At 48.7% G+C, this 15,167-nt stretch overlaps 2 protein-coding genes across 2 annotated transcripts; one reads left to right on the forward strand and one right to left on the reverse strand.

Moving 5' to 3' along the window:
• Positions 1-8,087: 8,087 nt before the first annotated feature.
• Positions 8,088-10,199, reverse strand: SP8 (Sp8 transcription factor). The gene has a single exon (XM_027877949.1). The coding sequence runs from the start codon at positions 9,933-9,935 to the stop codon at positions 8,490-8,492; it is 1,446 nt and encodes a 481-aa protein (XP_027733750.1). The 5' UTR covers positions 9,936-10,199; the 3' UTR covers positions 8,088-8,489.
• On the forward strand, positions 9,934-12,393 carry LOC114054621 (translation initiation factor IF-2-like). The gene is made up of 2 exons (XM_027877953.1): positions 9,934-10,365; positions 12,243-12,393. The coding sequence occupies exons 1-2, from the start codon at positions 9,934-9,936 to the stop codon at positions 12,288-12,290; spliced, it is 480 nt and encodes a 159-aa protein (XP_027733754.1). The 3' UTR covers positions 12,291-12,393.
• The last annotated feature ends 2,774 nt before the right edge of the window (positions 12,394-15,167 follow it).

A 15,167-nucleotide genomic window follows, 5' to 3' on the forward strand; every position in this document is an offset into this window, starting at 1 on the left:
ACTGTACATTTAAGAACAAACAATCCTGAGGCAAGAGGAGGAAGATTTTTTGTTTTGCTTATCTGTATTTCAACTTAGTTCTATAAGTAAAAAAAGTTTTTTCACCTCCCTCTCTGATATGCCATGATGCTGAACAGCATATAAATATTATAAATATTTGCCAATAAATATTTCCCTCACAATAGACAAAAGTGTGGAGATGTGGAAGCTTAGCACCTTGGCTAATAGTTACAAGTCTATCATCTTTCTTACCTGACTCATACAGTCAGAAAAAACTTCATGTCTGCCACAGCAAGTAAAAATTAGCAGGGCCTGACATGAATGCTAGTCAGGTTGTGATTTAGCATCTATAAAACATTATGAACTGTTACATACCATGTTTTGTGTAACTGAACTTGTGTTTGGGTACACAGTATCTCTCCAGAACAGAAAAAAGATCCACAGCAGGATTTTGACATCAAGTAAGTTTTTTTCATTTCTGAGCAGAAACAGGTCAAATCGAATTTTTGAGTCTCTGTGTCATGAAGGGAGAAGGATTAGGCAGAACTACATACAAATAGATTGCACATACTTTTTCAAGAATGTCCTCCTTGAAAGCAGTTTATTTTTTTAATAAAGATATGCTGCTTGCATGTGTTTTCAATTCATTTATTATTCTAAAACTTCTGTACTTGGCAAAATGGGAGGTAAATTTGGCCTGCAGCTGTTCCTGTAGGCTATTGAGTTTATTGAAAGTAGATGTGATCCAGTGTCAAAATGGGCATTCAAACGGAAGCCTGCTGGAAATCTTGGGCTTGGTGCATGAGACTGATAAACTCCCTGGCTGTTGGGCAAGGGCTGTATTACTCTATGTGTGAGTGACACCAGTGCTCTGGAGGGAAGAAGTTGTGCTCTGGACCTCTCTAAAAGGTAAGACCTGTGTTTGTCCTGACACAGAAGATGGCTGTACAGAGTTAGCAGTGTGCTGCTGCATTCAGCACAGTAAACAGTTGAAAAATGTATTTGGCAAATGTTTTCCCCGTTTGGCTTTGTCTTTTCATATGTATTTGGTAAGCAAATTAAGCCTCATTCTTAGTGTAGTAATGGTTGGACTATCCAAAGCAAAGCAAACACACACAACAGACAGTACTGGTTCTTCCTGATGTTTCAGGTACCAACTTTCTACCAGTTAGGTAGGGATTTCCTCCATGAGACAGCCTGTTTGCATTGCCTACCTAAAGTCCACGCCAAGTCTAGCACTCTTCGCTGTTCAGCAGTTCCACTTTACAGGTTATTTATCTATCTGGAGAAAGCAGATATTGCCACAGAAAAAAAATTGTGGCTAGCCTGCTTAACCCTGATGGAAGCGAGGAACACAGGACTCACCTGGCAGCTCTATGAAGGTAATTAAGGGGGGTTGGGAGGGAAGGTGGTAATGTTTTTGCAGTAGGTAAGGTTTGCAAGGATGGGCAGCACCCTCACATATTAGTTTGATGGAGAAGAATGGATTCATGTCTGATCTTCAGGCACGAGCATGGGAAAAAAAAAAAAAAACAAACAACACACCAAAACAACAAAATAAACAAACAAAAAGATCACCTCTGAAGACTGGAGGAGAGGAGACGACTGAGGGGTTAAAAAATGCGAGAGCTGTGTAAGAAGGAACATTGGTGAAGAGGGGAAAGCCCCTGCGATTTTGCGCATTAGAACTTCCTCCTAGTAGTGCAATCGGGGAAGCTGGCTGAAGGGTTTTCCTTGTTGGCCACCTTTCCTTTGAGAGGACAGCTTTGATCTGTGTGCCCATCCGGGTGCATTGTCCTCACATCGTTCTGTCCCCCCCAAGCCCTGTAGCCCCAAACCCCGTGAGCCACCGCTGGTGCTTCCCTCGTGGCCACTGCTTGCCCGGCTCCCCTGTTAGTCCTTTCCAAATTGGTTGCCAACAGGGTTGTAATAATTTAGTAATACGCTATAACTTCCGAATAAAAAATAAAATAAAATAAAAGCTTTCTAAGAAGACTCAGGAGCAGCGTTAATTAAATGTGGATCAACTTTAATTGTCAAGAACACATTTTCTGCCTTTCCCAAGCACAAGTCGATGAACGGAACACCTGAGCTACCCGAGAGGCTAAGTTCACAAAATATAAGAAAGTACTTTCAAACGCTTTCTCGAGACTGAATTTTTCCCAATATAACTCGAGGGGAAACAAACAAACAAACAAACAACCCCCCAACAACCAAAAAACAAACAAACATGAATAAATTTAACAATTCAGGCAAAAGCCCTTGTCACTCTGTCACCTCCCCCTCCCAGCAACTTTCAAAGAAGTCGAGGATGAAATACCTAAAATAAATCCCAAATCCTGCCCTACTGGCTGCTTTCGCGTTTCCAGCATCTCTTCGTCTGCGACGAGGACATCGGTCTGTCCCGGCGAGGACCTCCGGCCTCTCCGTCGCCCAGCCGCCGGCTCGATGCTCGGCAGAGCCCAATGGGCTGCAGGCATCTTCTCCATCTCATTTATTTCCAGGCGATTTCACGGATATTCGTTTTCCTGTAAAGGTGGGACGCTGCACCTCTGACCACAGAAGGGACTTCTGGACCATTTACTCTGCAAATATATAAGCCCACCCTGCTAAGGAGCATCGCGGAGTGTCGCTTGGTGGGAAGAAGAGCAAAGAGAGAGGACAGGAGAGCTCTTCTTCAGGGAGAGAGAATTAGCTGTGGTTTGAGTGAAACACCTCGAGTTTGAAGGACACACCTGCACCCGGTGGCAGGACCTGTGTGATGACGACAGGGATGGCCGGGACCCGAGGCTCCCGGCCGCCCTTGCTGGCACCACGCGGGTCGACCACGAAGCTCTGCGCAGCCTGAGAGAGTTCCCCCTGTGCTCCTTGCCCAGGCGGTCCCGGCTGTGCAGTTCAGCCCCCCGCGGGGGACCAGCCGCCGATGGGGTGCACACGCCGGGTGGCGCTGCGAGCCCGAGGCAGGACCGGCCGCGCCGCCCCCGCACTCCCGTCTGCGTGTGCGTGTCTGTGTCCGAGTCAGGGCAGAAAAAGGGAAGGGGAGGGATGGAAAGGCAACTCCTCTCTCCTGAAAGAAGCACCAGTACAGGAATGTGAAGCAACTCCAGGCGAGGTGCAGCGCCTCCTGCCCAGCAGCAACCGGGATGTGCGAGTGGCCGGCTTTACTGCCAGCGGAAGGCTCGCTTGTAAGGCGTGGGGCAGCTGAAGGTTGCGCCGAGGGTATAGGCACACATTCATGCATCCTCTTGTCTCAAGGGATGAGGACAGGCGTAAATAAAAGGCAACAATAATAATAATTTTTTAAAAAGTATTCTTTTCCTCGTTCCCGCAAAAGACATTTGCAAGGCTTGACATCTCCCCAGAAGAAAAAACTGTTCAAAAGAAGCCACCCACTCGACCATCTCTCTTTCCGTAACCAGAGACGAACTCCCACAAACCTCCCTTCTCCATCCCCGACCCACAGGGCATCGCCGGGGCCCTGTCCGGGAGCTAGGGCTGTCCCCCAGCATTGCTGCCCTGGGGCCACCGACCCCTCATCTGCGAAAGCGCTGGGGTTCCGTGTCTGCTTTTTGCACTTTGCAGAGCAATATCTCTCAGCCTGAAGCAGAAATCTCCAGTTGCCAGGACCGAGATTGCTCCCCAGGAGATGGGTCCATTATCCAGCCCCTTACTGGGCCTGGAAGGCTGTAAAAATATGCTTCTTGGAAAATTGTGCACTGTTCAAGGAGTAATATGGGATCCCAGTTTGTGTCGAAATCCACAAGTGTAAAATGAAATTACTCTGTATTTAGAGTGCCCCCGTAAAGCTCCTATTTACTATTGCCTGCAATTATTCCTTATTTCCCTAATCCCTTTAAAAAAAAAAAAAAAAGAAGTTAGTAATTCCAAGCAGCAGTTTAAAAACCACAGAACTGGAAACATAGTAGTTGTTCTAAATGGCACAGCTTTTCTCAAAGCACACCTTCCTTATGTGCAACAATTTCTTCATACACTTTAGCACAAGATGGCCAGTTTACTTAAAATGATGCCACACATGTAATAGTTTAAAAAATTGGTGTTCTACTTTTTAAAGTGAATATTGCAAAATGTGCTTTTCTCCATGGAACTGATGAGGAATTTATAATATATCTTCAGGATAAAGCAATATGTAATAGAGCGAGCTGAGAAAGCGGACTTATGCTTATGCTAAAAAACACAAGGTTATTCTGATACAGCAAAACAGTTTTGTCCTTTAATCATAGATCTGGTGAAAGCACGAGTAGCAACACACCTAATTTGTTCCGCTTTTTCTCGTCTCTTTCTTCCCTAAACTGAACTAGAGATCGCCTCACAGGATGTAACTGAAGTGTGGCAGGTTTTGGCAAGTGCATACCCACAACCGTTTGTACTGAAAGATTTGTTGAACTGCATCGAGTATACTTGCCCCGCTGATTTTACAGCTGTGAAGGTGTTGACGTCTGGATTAGCCATCACATCCACAAATAAAGCATTTGAGATTTCATTTCTTATTTTCTGCTTTCACATTCCTAGACTGGAATCGAGAAGAAGTTAACATCCTTTGATGACTGTTAAGTTTCCTCCGGCAGAGGCTGAAGGTAGGGGGTGAGGCACTACAGCAGTCAGAAATGGTGTTTTAAATCACCAGCTCCACACATCTTCTATCACTGTTCTATTGAAAATTTAAACTGGAAAATGACACTGAAAAGCCGAATAATGGGTAAAGCAGGACACGAAATTCGATAGACATTGCTACGAGCTTGAAGGGAAGCGACTTAAAAGGTCAGAGAGCAAACGGGAATGGCCATAATCATCTGAAGGCAGTTGGAAGGTAAGCTGATGGACACTGGTTTGACCTTTAGGTCAGCAAACTAGTTTAACTCTACCTTGATCTGCACAACGCAGAGACAAGTTCCCGGCTCCTATCAAACAAATCAATGCCCTTATCTGGAAGGGTTTAGTAAAAGTAAATCCACTACAAAAAGGAGCTATTCAGCCTTCAAGTGCTGGGTTTTGCCGTTTAAAGAAAGGAAAAATATGTGTGTTCTCACACAGTCCGGATCCAAACGGCAGCTTCCAAAAGGCAGAAGCACATGTTCATTCCTGAGAGAAAGCTGCGTTTTGTCTTCGGTTCTATCCCACTGCCACACTGACCCGAGACAGACTAACCAGTGCCCTGAACAAATCATAAAGTTTCCGGATAGCAGCATTTTGACAGCGCTCTCTTTTCAGGGGATATCAGAGAAACAGTATTAAAAGTTATCCACTGCTCCATTATCCTTTTTATTAGGTGCTCAGCCCATTCGATCAGGACTAAAATCTGCAGGTAACATACCCACTGCCTCTCACTCCCACTGGAGAAATCGGGTGCTGTTACGCCGCCTCATTTACATGGCATTAAAAAAAAAAAAAATGGGAGCAAACTGTTGCTTTGATTCAGTAGGAAACTTTGTAGACCTCTGATGGTTGTATTTCTGATGAAGAAAAATCAAAATGCAGCTCAGAAAAAGTGAACCAGAACAGCTCTTGTTTCCAGCGGATGTTAACAGCCCCTTGTAACCCCTACACCACACAGAGGACCAAAATCTTGAATGCATCTGGAGCTGACCTGCCTGTGCTTTTTTGCTCTGCATTTTAACACCTGCTGTTTAAGTTACTACTAACAACATGTTCTACATGTATGCACAAAAGATCTTTCTGCTATGCAAATTCCATGCTTTAGCCCTGATTTTTCAGTACACTGACAGTGAGCATCACCTTTCTATGTAATCCAAGAGGCCAAATTTCCAGATAAGAACATAGCATCCTCCAGACGCTCCCCCGACCCTCAAAAAAAAAAAAAAAAAAAAAAAAAAAAAAAAAAAAAAAAAAAAAAAAAAAAAAAAAAAAAAAAAAAAAAAAAAAAAAAGTCTTGACAGAAAGTGTTAGCAGATTGAATGTTTGGGGTTTGCTAGGCTTTTTGGTGGTGGTGGGTTTTGTTGGTTTGGGGTTTTGGTTTTGTTTGGGGTTTTTTGTGTGTGTGTGTTTGTTTGTTTGTTTTGTGGTGTGGATTTTTTTTCTTTTTCCCCATAACGCTAAGCAAATGCTGTCAGTACAAAAGACACTCGCAATACTGTTTTTATTTTTGTGCAGGGACAGCTTGTGGAAAAGATTTAAAGGACACAGAAAGGGCAGCTGTGCTGGACCGGCTGGCTGGCAACATCCTGCAGCTCCTGAAATCGCCCAGATTCCCAGTCCGGCAGGGAAAACACTCCCAAAGGAGAAGGGAGTTTTCACGCACAACTGCGAAGTTTCTCATCCCTGAGACCTGCAGAAGTTAGCGCTCCCTACAGCAATTAGCATTGTTCCCAGCCACAACCACCTGACCTAAAAACAAAAGCGGAAGACCACTTTTTGTCTTTTAAAGCAATAATGACCCTCGGTATTTCAAGATTAGATCTCCTTTCACAATGAATCTGGCGCGACGTGAAAAATAATTCCAAGGAGGAGATATATGCAAAGCAGCTCTTCAAACACACTCGGCTTTGTGAGAGGTACTGTATTATTAGTCTGATAAAAATAATTAAAAACAAACAAAAAAGTAAATAATGTCTTTCATTTAGTTTCCTCTACTAGTGCCTTGTAAAAGGCATGAAAGGGAATGCCTACTTATTCCTTTTAATAAATTAATATTCATTTTAATAAATAAGTCTCAAAGTTGCTCTCATTGGTGCTACAACTTACATTCGTTGTATTTTCATCACTTTTCTCTGAAACTCTAGGGAACTACTCATGCCCTATGAATTCAAAGTAAATCGTTGGTTGTAATGATGGACTTACAAAGAAGAAAAACAATTGTCTGACCTAAGGTAGAATGTTCTTTTGGAGTTTATTAATACCATTTAAAATATTACAGATAAAAATCAATTACATTTCATGCATTTAAAATGCAAATCTAAAATGTTCCAGCGAAGGGCTTTTCATTTCAATGTGAAATATCCAAATTATTTCAACATTACAATGAGACAATTAGTTTGCAGCATTGCAAACTGCTAATGTAGTGTCAGGAGTGTTTATTAACATTTATCAATATTATTTTCAGGAAATACACATAGGCCAACGTTAGTTCAGTTTCACTTGGACAGTTTATTTAATACATGGGTCGTGGCAAACCCACTTTATGAAATATAGGAGAACTCTCACCATAACTATACCTGAACTGCCAGCAAATGCAAATAAGTACATGCTCCATTAAATTAAATGTCATTCAACATTTATCAAATATTGTTTGCTTAATTACAGTTGTATGCCTACCTAAATTAATATTCAAGCAAAACCTATATCCTGAAGTGTGATTTTGATGTACGCTTCAAGGAACAAGTCCGGTAAAAGAATGCAGTGAACCAGGACTGCAACAAGAATGTTTTCTTGTGACAGGAAAAGAAATAAAAATTAAAATAAAATAAAATAAAAAAAAAGCTCAAATGTATTTCAATATATTTTCAAATATTTACTGCAAGTAATTTACAAGAAAAATACTATACAAAATCGTCTCCTGGACAACTGCACCTCACACCCATACATTGGTGGAGTTTTATTTAATTGTTAGCTAATCTAGAACGATTCCCCAGTGGTACAAACCTATAGGTTCAGACATATTTTACAAATATTTTATTTTCCTATTCCCCCCCAGCCTTCTTTTTTTGGCATTGGAAATACATCTTCGCTTGAAACCCACAGTGCTTCTTCATTTGTCTGGAGTTTAAAAAAAAAAATATACGATTTTCAACTTAATTATTTTCAGCGTATTTCGCCATTCCTGCTCAAAAGAGAATTATACAATGCGCTGGCAAATGCAGTGAAATTTGGACTTGGGGAGGTAAACGATTCTCTAAAATTGAAAAAAAAAAAATAAAAAATAAGGGGGACGGGAAATAAGCACACTGCCGCTCCGGTCCCGGGGAGCAGTTAAAGAGGCGAGCGCACGTCTGACTCTCAGCTGGCAGTAAGGACCGCGGCTGACTGCGCTGCCGTCGGGAGGCCCCGCCGCGGGGCAGCCCCGGCCCGCACACCCGCCCCGCCAGGGCACCGCGGCTGTACTGGCGCTAGTGGCTGAGGGAAAGGGGACGGGCCGGTTTCCAGCAGGAAAGCGAGAGGGATCGAGAGGGAGGGGGGGTCCACTCTAAAAGCAACACGAGGTGGGGGCGTCTCAAGGCGAAGAGGAAGGAAGGGAGGCGGCGGCGCGGCCGCCCCACAGAGGGTCGCGGCTCTCTCCCCTTGCCCAAACTCTTCCCTGCCCCCGTCGTGGGGGTTGCGCGGCTCGGCCGCACCGCCCGGCCCGGGCGGAGCTCTGGGCGGGCAGCGGAGCGGCCGCGAGGCTGAGAGCGGTTCTTGAGGAGCCGCGGCAGCTACTTACGTGTCCACGTCCCCGCCGCAGGGCTGCGTGCCCGGGGGCGCTGCTGGGCCGGGAGGGCGGCGGGCCGGGGGGCGCGACGGTCCCGCGCCTCCGCCCGTCACTCCAGACCGTTGCGGTGGCCGGGCTCCGGAGGTGGCAGCAGCTCCGGGGAGTGACAGGGCGGGCTGCCGGCAGCGCTGTGCTCGCTGTCGGTGTCGCTGCCCTTCTTACCGCCGGGGCCGGGGCCACCGCCGGGGCCGCCGCCGCCGGGGCCCCCAGCACCTCCGGGGCCGCTATGGGTCTTGACATGCTTGCTGAGGTGGTCGCTGCGCATGAAGCGCTTGTTGCAGACGGGGCAGGCGAAGCGCTTCTCGCCCGTGTGGGTCCGCAGGTGCCGCTGCAGCTCGTCGGAGCGGGTGAAGCGCTTGCCGCAGAAGAGCCAGTTGCAGACGAAGGGCCGCTCGCCCGTGTGCCAGCGCAGGTGCGCCTTCAGGTGGGAGGTTTTGCCATAGACCTTTCCGCAGCCGGGGATGTGGCAGCTGTGCAGCCCCTTGCGGCGCAGGCTGGCCCCCGCCGGCCCCAGCCGCTCGGCCTCCTGGCAGTTGGGGCAGTCGCAGGTGGCGCGCCCCGAGTAGCGGCGGGCGGAGGAGCGCGGCGAGGCGGCCAGCGGCGCGGCGGGGCCGCCGCCCAGCATGGAGCCCCCGGCGCCGGCCAGCGGCGAGGGGGCCGAGTCCGGGTAGGAGCCGGGTAGCACTGGCTTAAATCCATCCATGAGGTGCTGCCCGGCGGGGCTGAGGAGGTGCGAGGAGGCGCCGCTACTGAAGGCCGAGTGGCCCAAGCCAGAGTAATCCGAGTTGTAGCCGCCCAGCGGCGAGTGGAGCGAGGTCTGGAGTCCGCCGGCAGCCGGGTGCAGCGAGCCGGGCAGCGCGGCCGCCCCGTTGGGGCTCTGCACGTCGATCCAGCCGGCGCCCACGTCCCACCAGCTGGAGGCGCCCGCCGAGCCCACCTCGCCGGCACCGAGCCCCGGGTGCGACGGCTTGAACCAGGACTCGTAGGGGTGCGCCATGCCCACCCGCGGGTAGATGCCCTGCAGCCCCTCCACCGACGTGTGCACCTTGGAGATGAAGACGGGCTGGTGCGCCGCCGCCTCCTGTCCCGTCGCCCCTCCGCCGCCACCTCCGCCGCCGCCGCCGCCACCGGCGCTGCCTGGCGCTTGGAAGACGGAGTAGTCGTTGGCGAAGGGCGAGCTGCCTGCCGCCGCGCTGCTGGAGGTGAGGGAGAAAGCGCTGGAGCCCGGTGAGCCGCCGCAGCTGAACGAGTCCGAGACCAGGGCGGCCGCCGCCGCCGCTGCCGCCGCCGCCGCTGCTGAGGAGCCGTTTCGCGCCGCGCTCGCCACGCCGAAGCCCGGGAGGCCGGAGCCCACGGCGCCGCAGCTGCCCGCCGAGGCCGAGGAGGAGGAGCGTTTCCAGGGGTGGAAGCCTTTGCCGAAGGAGGACGCGCTGTCCGAGAGGGCGGACGGCGAGGGGCTGGGGCTACCGATCTTGTTGCACGTCGCGGCGAGCATGGCCAAAGGCGTGGAGCCTACCCGCGGTTCCTCCTGCGGGCACAGAGGGGAGAGGGCCGCCCCGCCGCGTCAGGATCGGAGCGGCCCCGCCGCCCCGCGCCCCGCGTCCCGCTCCCGGCACCGCTCCGCCGCCCGTCCCCCCTCCGCTCCGCCGGCCCCGGCCGCAAAGTTTCGCGACTCCCGCAGGAGGATCCTTTCGCTGGGGCCGGCAACGCGGTTCTGCCTCCAAACACCTTCCCAAGCTTTTTTTCACCATCCAACTCCCCTCCCACGGAGGAGCTCGGGAAGGGTTAAAAAAGGGGGAGAAAAAAAGAGGAGGGGGGGGAAAGTTGCGTCTTTTACCGTAGCTTTAAAGATGCCCCCGGCACGGAGGCAACTACGTTTCAGCCTGTTGCCTTTCCCCGGGACGTGGCCAGTACCCGTCCCGCAGGTCAGTAAGACTGTTTTCTTAAATACAGAATTGTAGGATTATAAAATTACTCCTTTTTAAAAAAGAATTTTCTTAAAGTCAGCCTAATTTACGTACCAACGATAATGAAATACATATCTAAATTTAACCTATGTAAATATGCATGTATACACGAGTTGAACGTACCTGCTAGACACGGTGGGCTCTGTTATTTTAAAGGGAAACAAAAAGCCACAATCTGTTGCAAATTTTAAAAATCGCACAAGAAAAAAGATACTGCTGGGTTTGGGGATTTTTTGTTTGTTTGTTTTGTTTTTGGTTTTGTTTTTGTTTTTTCCTTCCAGTAGTCACATGTAAAGAAGAAAAGCCACTTCTCCGGGGGCACAGGAACAGCACAGCCCAGGCGCTGTAGGTTGTTTCTACAAATGCCCTTAAAACCTTTTCCTGCTCGCTGAAAAGTGACTCTGCCCCTTTTTCCCCCTCTCGCTCTTTCTTTTCTCCTAAACTCAGTTGTACTTAAGTTTCAAAAAAAAAAAAAAAAAAAAAAAAAAAAAAAAAAAAAAAAAAAAAAAAAAAAAAAAAAAAAAAAAAAAAAAAAAAAAAAAAAAAAAAAAAAAAAAAAAAAAAAAAGGAAAAAAAAAAAGAAAAGGAAAAAAAAAAAGAGCTGAATAGAGGAGACTGATAGCCCCGGTCAAGACAGGGGTTATTTTAACCCCCTCCAATCGACAATAAAAAGAAACCAATTAAACCAGCAAGAGAAAAAAATCCTTAGACTCACCCCTAGAAGTGAAGTTGCCATCACACAAAAGTGCCCTCCTCTCAGAGGATCTTTTTTATATTGATAAATCAGAGGCAGTGTTTTTTTTAGAGGTGTGCAATACAATGATCAGTTCCGCCCATTCCACCACAATTGTAGCTCCCTCGCCGGCTTTGAAGTGCCGCTGAGCCTCTGCCAGCCAATCCCCGCCACCGCCGCCTCGCTCCACGGCGTGACTGCGTGAGGTCATCAGCGCCGTCGAGCCCCTCCGTCGAGCCCCGCCGGCGCTGATGACCTCACGCAGTCGCGTAGTCGGGCGGCGAGCCACAGTCCCGGTCCGCAGGGACCGCTAACCCCCGGTCGGGATGCTTCGTCCCGGCCTCCCCCTTTCCATCACCCCTGCGTGCCTGTAATTTGACAACAGGTTTTTTTTTTGGGGTTTTGTTTTTTTTTTTTTTTTTTCTCTCGGAGCGGCTTATGTCTGAATTTTATATCATCATCATCATCATCTCAGTCTTGCTATGATTATTGGCAAGGATTGGCGAGTGCGGTAGCATCCCGTTTCTCCACGGGGTCCCCTCCACCTCGCTCCCCTCTGCTTAGTCCTTCCTCTCCCGTTGTCCCATCAAGAAAGGGAAACACTTCAAGCCACTGCTCCCTGCCATCTGCTTCCTTCTCGCCTTCGCAGACTCGCGTTTTGAGGCGTGATTCTTGGCAGTGGGGTCGCACAAGCCGGAATCCACCCGAGCGGCACCGGCACAGTCAGGGGCTGGCTGCCGGTCGGCCCCCCGCCTCGTCCCGGAGCACCTTGAAGGTGCGCTCTTTGCTCCCCTCGGCCCTCTCCCAGCGCTAGGTGGCTGAGGAGAAGGGCAGAGCCCGCTCCCACTGGGGGAGCCGCCCGCGGGGGCTGCCCCGGCCCGGCCCCGCTCGCCCAGGTGCTTTCACCCCCGCTGTTTTTTCGCGGCTTTGCTTAGCTTCCCAGGGGCTGTTTTTCTTATTGTCTCGGCCTCGGTTTTGACCCGTTTCCGTGTCGTGGGGATATTGACTGTACATCATATCTATTGATCAAGGGGCTAACGTACATTACCATACTTTGAAGTAAGAGTGAAGTAAATTAATGAACTGCTTTCTTTCTCTGAAGGCTGACGGTTACCATAAATGTCGCGTTTCTCCCCGCGAGCTGCTCTGAATGATTTTAGCCTGTTGAGAAGGCGTGACAGGCCAGCCCAGAAGGAGGAAGGGGTGGGGGAAGGAGGGAACTCCTTTTAACAAATAAAAAAGAATTAACTTCATTGCTTTGGTCTCCTTCTATAATGATATTCATTTTACAGACCTAATGCACACTTGTGTAAATTTCGGGTTTAATTTAATCAATACTATCACCCGCGAAGAGGGGAAGAACATTTCCCGGAGATACTCCCTTGTATGAATGCTTATTAACTTTTTGTCTCCACTTTTTTTATCTGCTGGGGATGGAGAAGAACTATTAAGACATAGATCTGAAAGCGTAAGAGCAAAACAAGCATCGTAAGCATTACATCTTAGAGGAACACAAAATCGCATTTTGTGGTGTGCCAGGTTAGGTAAAAAGATCGACACGCATTCTTTTCAGCCCCAGAAAGTCTGAGAGACTTTGCCATCCACCGGGGAAGGAGAAGGCGTTAGTGACATGTCTCTTTTTAGGAGAGCCTCGCCGAGTCGGTCTTCCATTCTCATCCGTACTTTGTCTACACTTGTCTGCCCAGAGGAAACGTGTCCTTTCTTGGTCTTCGTAGTGTTTATTTGTTCTGATGCTTGCCCTGACTCATTTGACCTGAGGTCGAAAATCCTTAATTTTTCAGTGTGCTTTTCCTTTAAAAGCACCGTCTTGGAAATGATGAAAAACTCGTTGTAAAAATAGTCGTGGGAGTCTTTACAAGGGACCTCAACTGAGAAGGAGGGAAGAAAAAGGCAAATGCATCAGAACAGAAATCACAAAACTCCTGCCAATGGGCATCCTACTGCTACTCTGACAATTTCCCTGAAACTGGAAAAGCAGTAGCTTCTGAACTTTGAGAACGATGAGCTGATCTTTCCTAAACTCACCACAGAAACATCTGTAACCTTCCCCCCCTTTGTATACATTGCCTGCTGGGCAAAGGATTTAAGGAAGCTTACAATTTTGTTTGCATTTGCCTTATTGACCACTGCACTTAAGGGTGCAGTACATCAACATAATATGCAGGTGGGGACGGGAGGGAGGGGTGGGGGGTGGGGGGAAAGAGGTTTTCCCGAAATTAATTAAAACTTTTTTCCCCCCCATTTGAAGTTTGATGTACGGGAGTAGATAAATGTTCGTGCCGTTTCTTGAAAACCTGTGGGATCCACTCTCAATAAAGCTAAAATCTATTAGCATTCTGTATGCATCTGCAGCATAAATTTCATTTGAATTTCAAATTTAATAAACCAGGAGGTTTTTAATCATCCCTGGTTTTATTTGTTTGATATTAACATGCTTATTGACCGGGTCTGTTGACCAGTTTGATCATTACAGGACAGCAAAAAGTTAATTAAAACGACCACAGCTCCTTAATCATATCATCTGTCTCATCCATGTCGCTCCCTTTATTACAGCCTATGATGGATAGTCTCCCAGATTAATTTCTCTGTTTCTTCGATTTGGACAACAGCTTTTGGGACCTAATTTACATCCTGGGAACAACTTGCTCAAGTCTAACTAACGTCTTGTGTCTACAATGTACATTAGCAATCTCGGAACTTTAGCCACAAGGATAGCTGTCGCTAACCTTTCGGGGAGGGGGGGTGGATTTTTCTCGGAGCAAACCCCGACTCTTAGCGCTGCGACCTGCAAGCGGACAGAGATGGATAGACCCCTGTACCAGGGGTCCTCGCCTGTCTACAGACAGCGCTACTGGGGCGTAGGGGGAGATTTCTCTCGGAGGAAACAGAGGTCTGTTCCGTTTGAAAAGGCATAGCTAGAAAGATTAAACTGCCCGCTGACCAAGCCGTGTGTTGGATGTCCGTACTAGGGAGGGAATGTGTTTCAAGCCACCCTTGCGTCAATTTAGAGGCACAGGGGTGGCAGTCGCGGTCCCCGTCACCTTCCCGATGGTGCAGCTCCTCTCCGCTGTCTCTCAAGCGTCCAGCGAGGAGGAAGCCTCGGCTCCTTTGCGTCCAGAGGCTCCAAGTTCTGCTCGGGGAAAAGCCCCTGGGCGGGGGCCTCGTCCTTGCCCTCTCCGAGCTCCGTGTGCTGGAAGACTTTGCGTTCCCCCTCTTCCTCACCGCCCCTCACCTGCTGCCCTGGGTACGTGAGGGCCAGAAGGTGTCCCCTTCCCCCACCAGCTTCACCGGAAATCTGTCACCTGGAAGATTTACGGAGGGGTGACAGACGCAGGAGGACTAGGTTTGGACGGGGCGCGGAGAAAGGAGAATAGCATGTAAATGAAACAAAACAGCCACCAGCCAGAAAGGACCGTGCTGTGCCCGGCGGTCACTGAGCAAAAAAGGGTGGTTAATGTCGTTCTTTAACTTTCATTTGCACCTCTGCATCGCTGTGCTCTACCTGGGACGATTCTGCCACTGCCTTACTGGGCACTTTCGTTGAGAGCGGAGCTCGTTGTCGGGCACCTGGTGCAGCGCTGCTGCAGCGGACAGTGCATGTACGCCGGTACCTGCGTCTATTGCTATGTAGGTTACCTGCGTTATTTCTTCCATCAGCACAAATGTGTCTGTTCCAGGTACCCGTCAACCCTACCGTGGTCCCCGTCTCGCTGCCTGTCCCACGCTCCCCAGTCTTGCGCGGCCTGGCTGCTCCACCGCTAAACCGGCGGGGAGGTGCCCGGTAGAGCCCGGGCTTCTCGCTGAGCCACTTTGGCTAGGAAACACGCCGACCTGCCTGCTCGCAGCCGGCGGATTCACATCGATGTCTTTCGGCGTTTATTTACTTATTCGTCTGTATGTGTATTAAAGGGAAAAAAAAAAAAAAAAAAAAAAAAAAAAAAAAAAAAAAAAAAAAAAAAAAAAAAAAAAAAAAAAGCTGGTTGCGCCTCCGCAAACTCCCTGTAAT

Source organism: Empidonax traillii, unplaced genomic scaffold (genome assembly GCF_003031625.1).
Source record: "Empidonax traillii isolate 1590-97213 ecotype Southwest subspecies unplaced genomic scaffold, ASM303162v1 scaffold35:size4298261, whole genome shotgun sequence".
Classification (NCBI taxonomy): domain Eukaryota; kingdom Metazoa; phylum Chordata; class Aves; order Passeriformes; family Tyrannidae; genus Empidonax; species Empidonax traillii.

Bases quoted from the DNA above. Each gene is read 5' to 3' on its own strand.
- LOC114054621 (XM_027877953.1), top strand. From the start codon at position 9,934: ATGGCCAAAGGCGTGGAGCCTACCCGCGGTTCCTCCTGCGGGCACAGA. The intron at 10,366-12,242 runs GTCAGTAAGACT...CTTTCTCTGAAG, and splicing joins GGCCAGTACCCGTCCCGCAG to GCTGACGGTTACCATAAATG.
- SP8 (XM_027877949.1), bottom strand. From the start codon at position 9,935: ATGCTCGCCGCGACGTGCAACAAGATCGGTAGCCCCAGCCCCTCGCCG.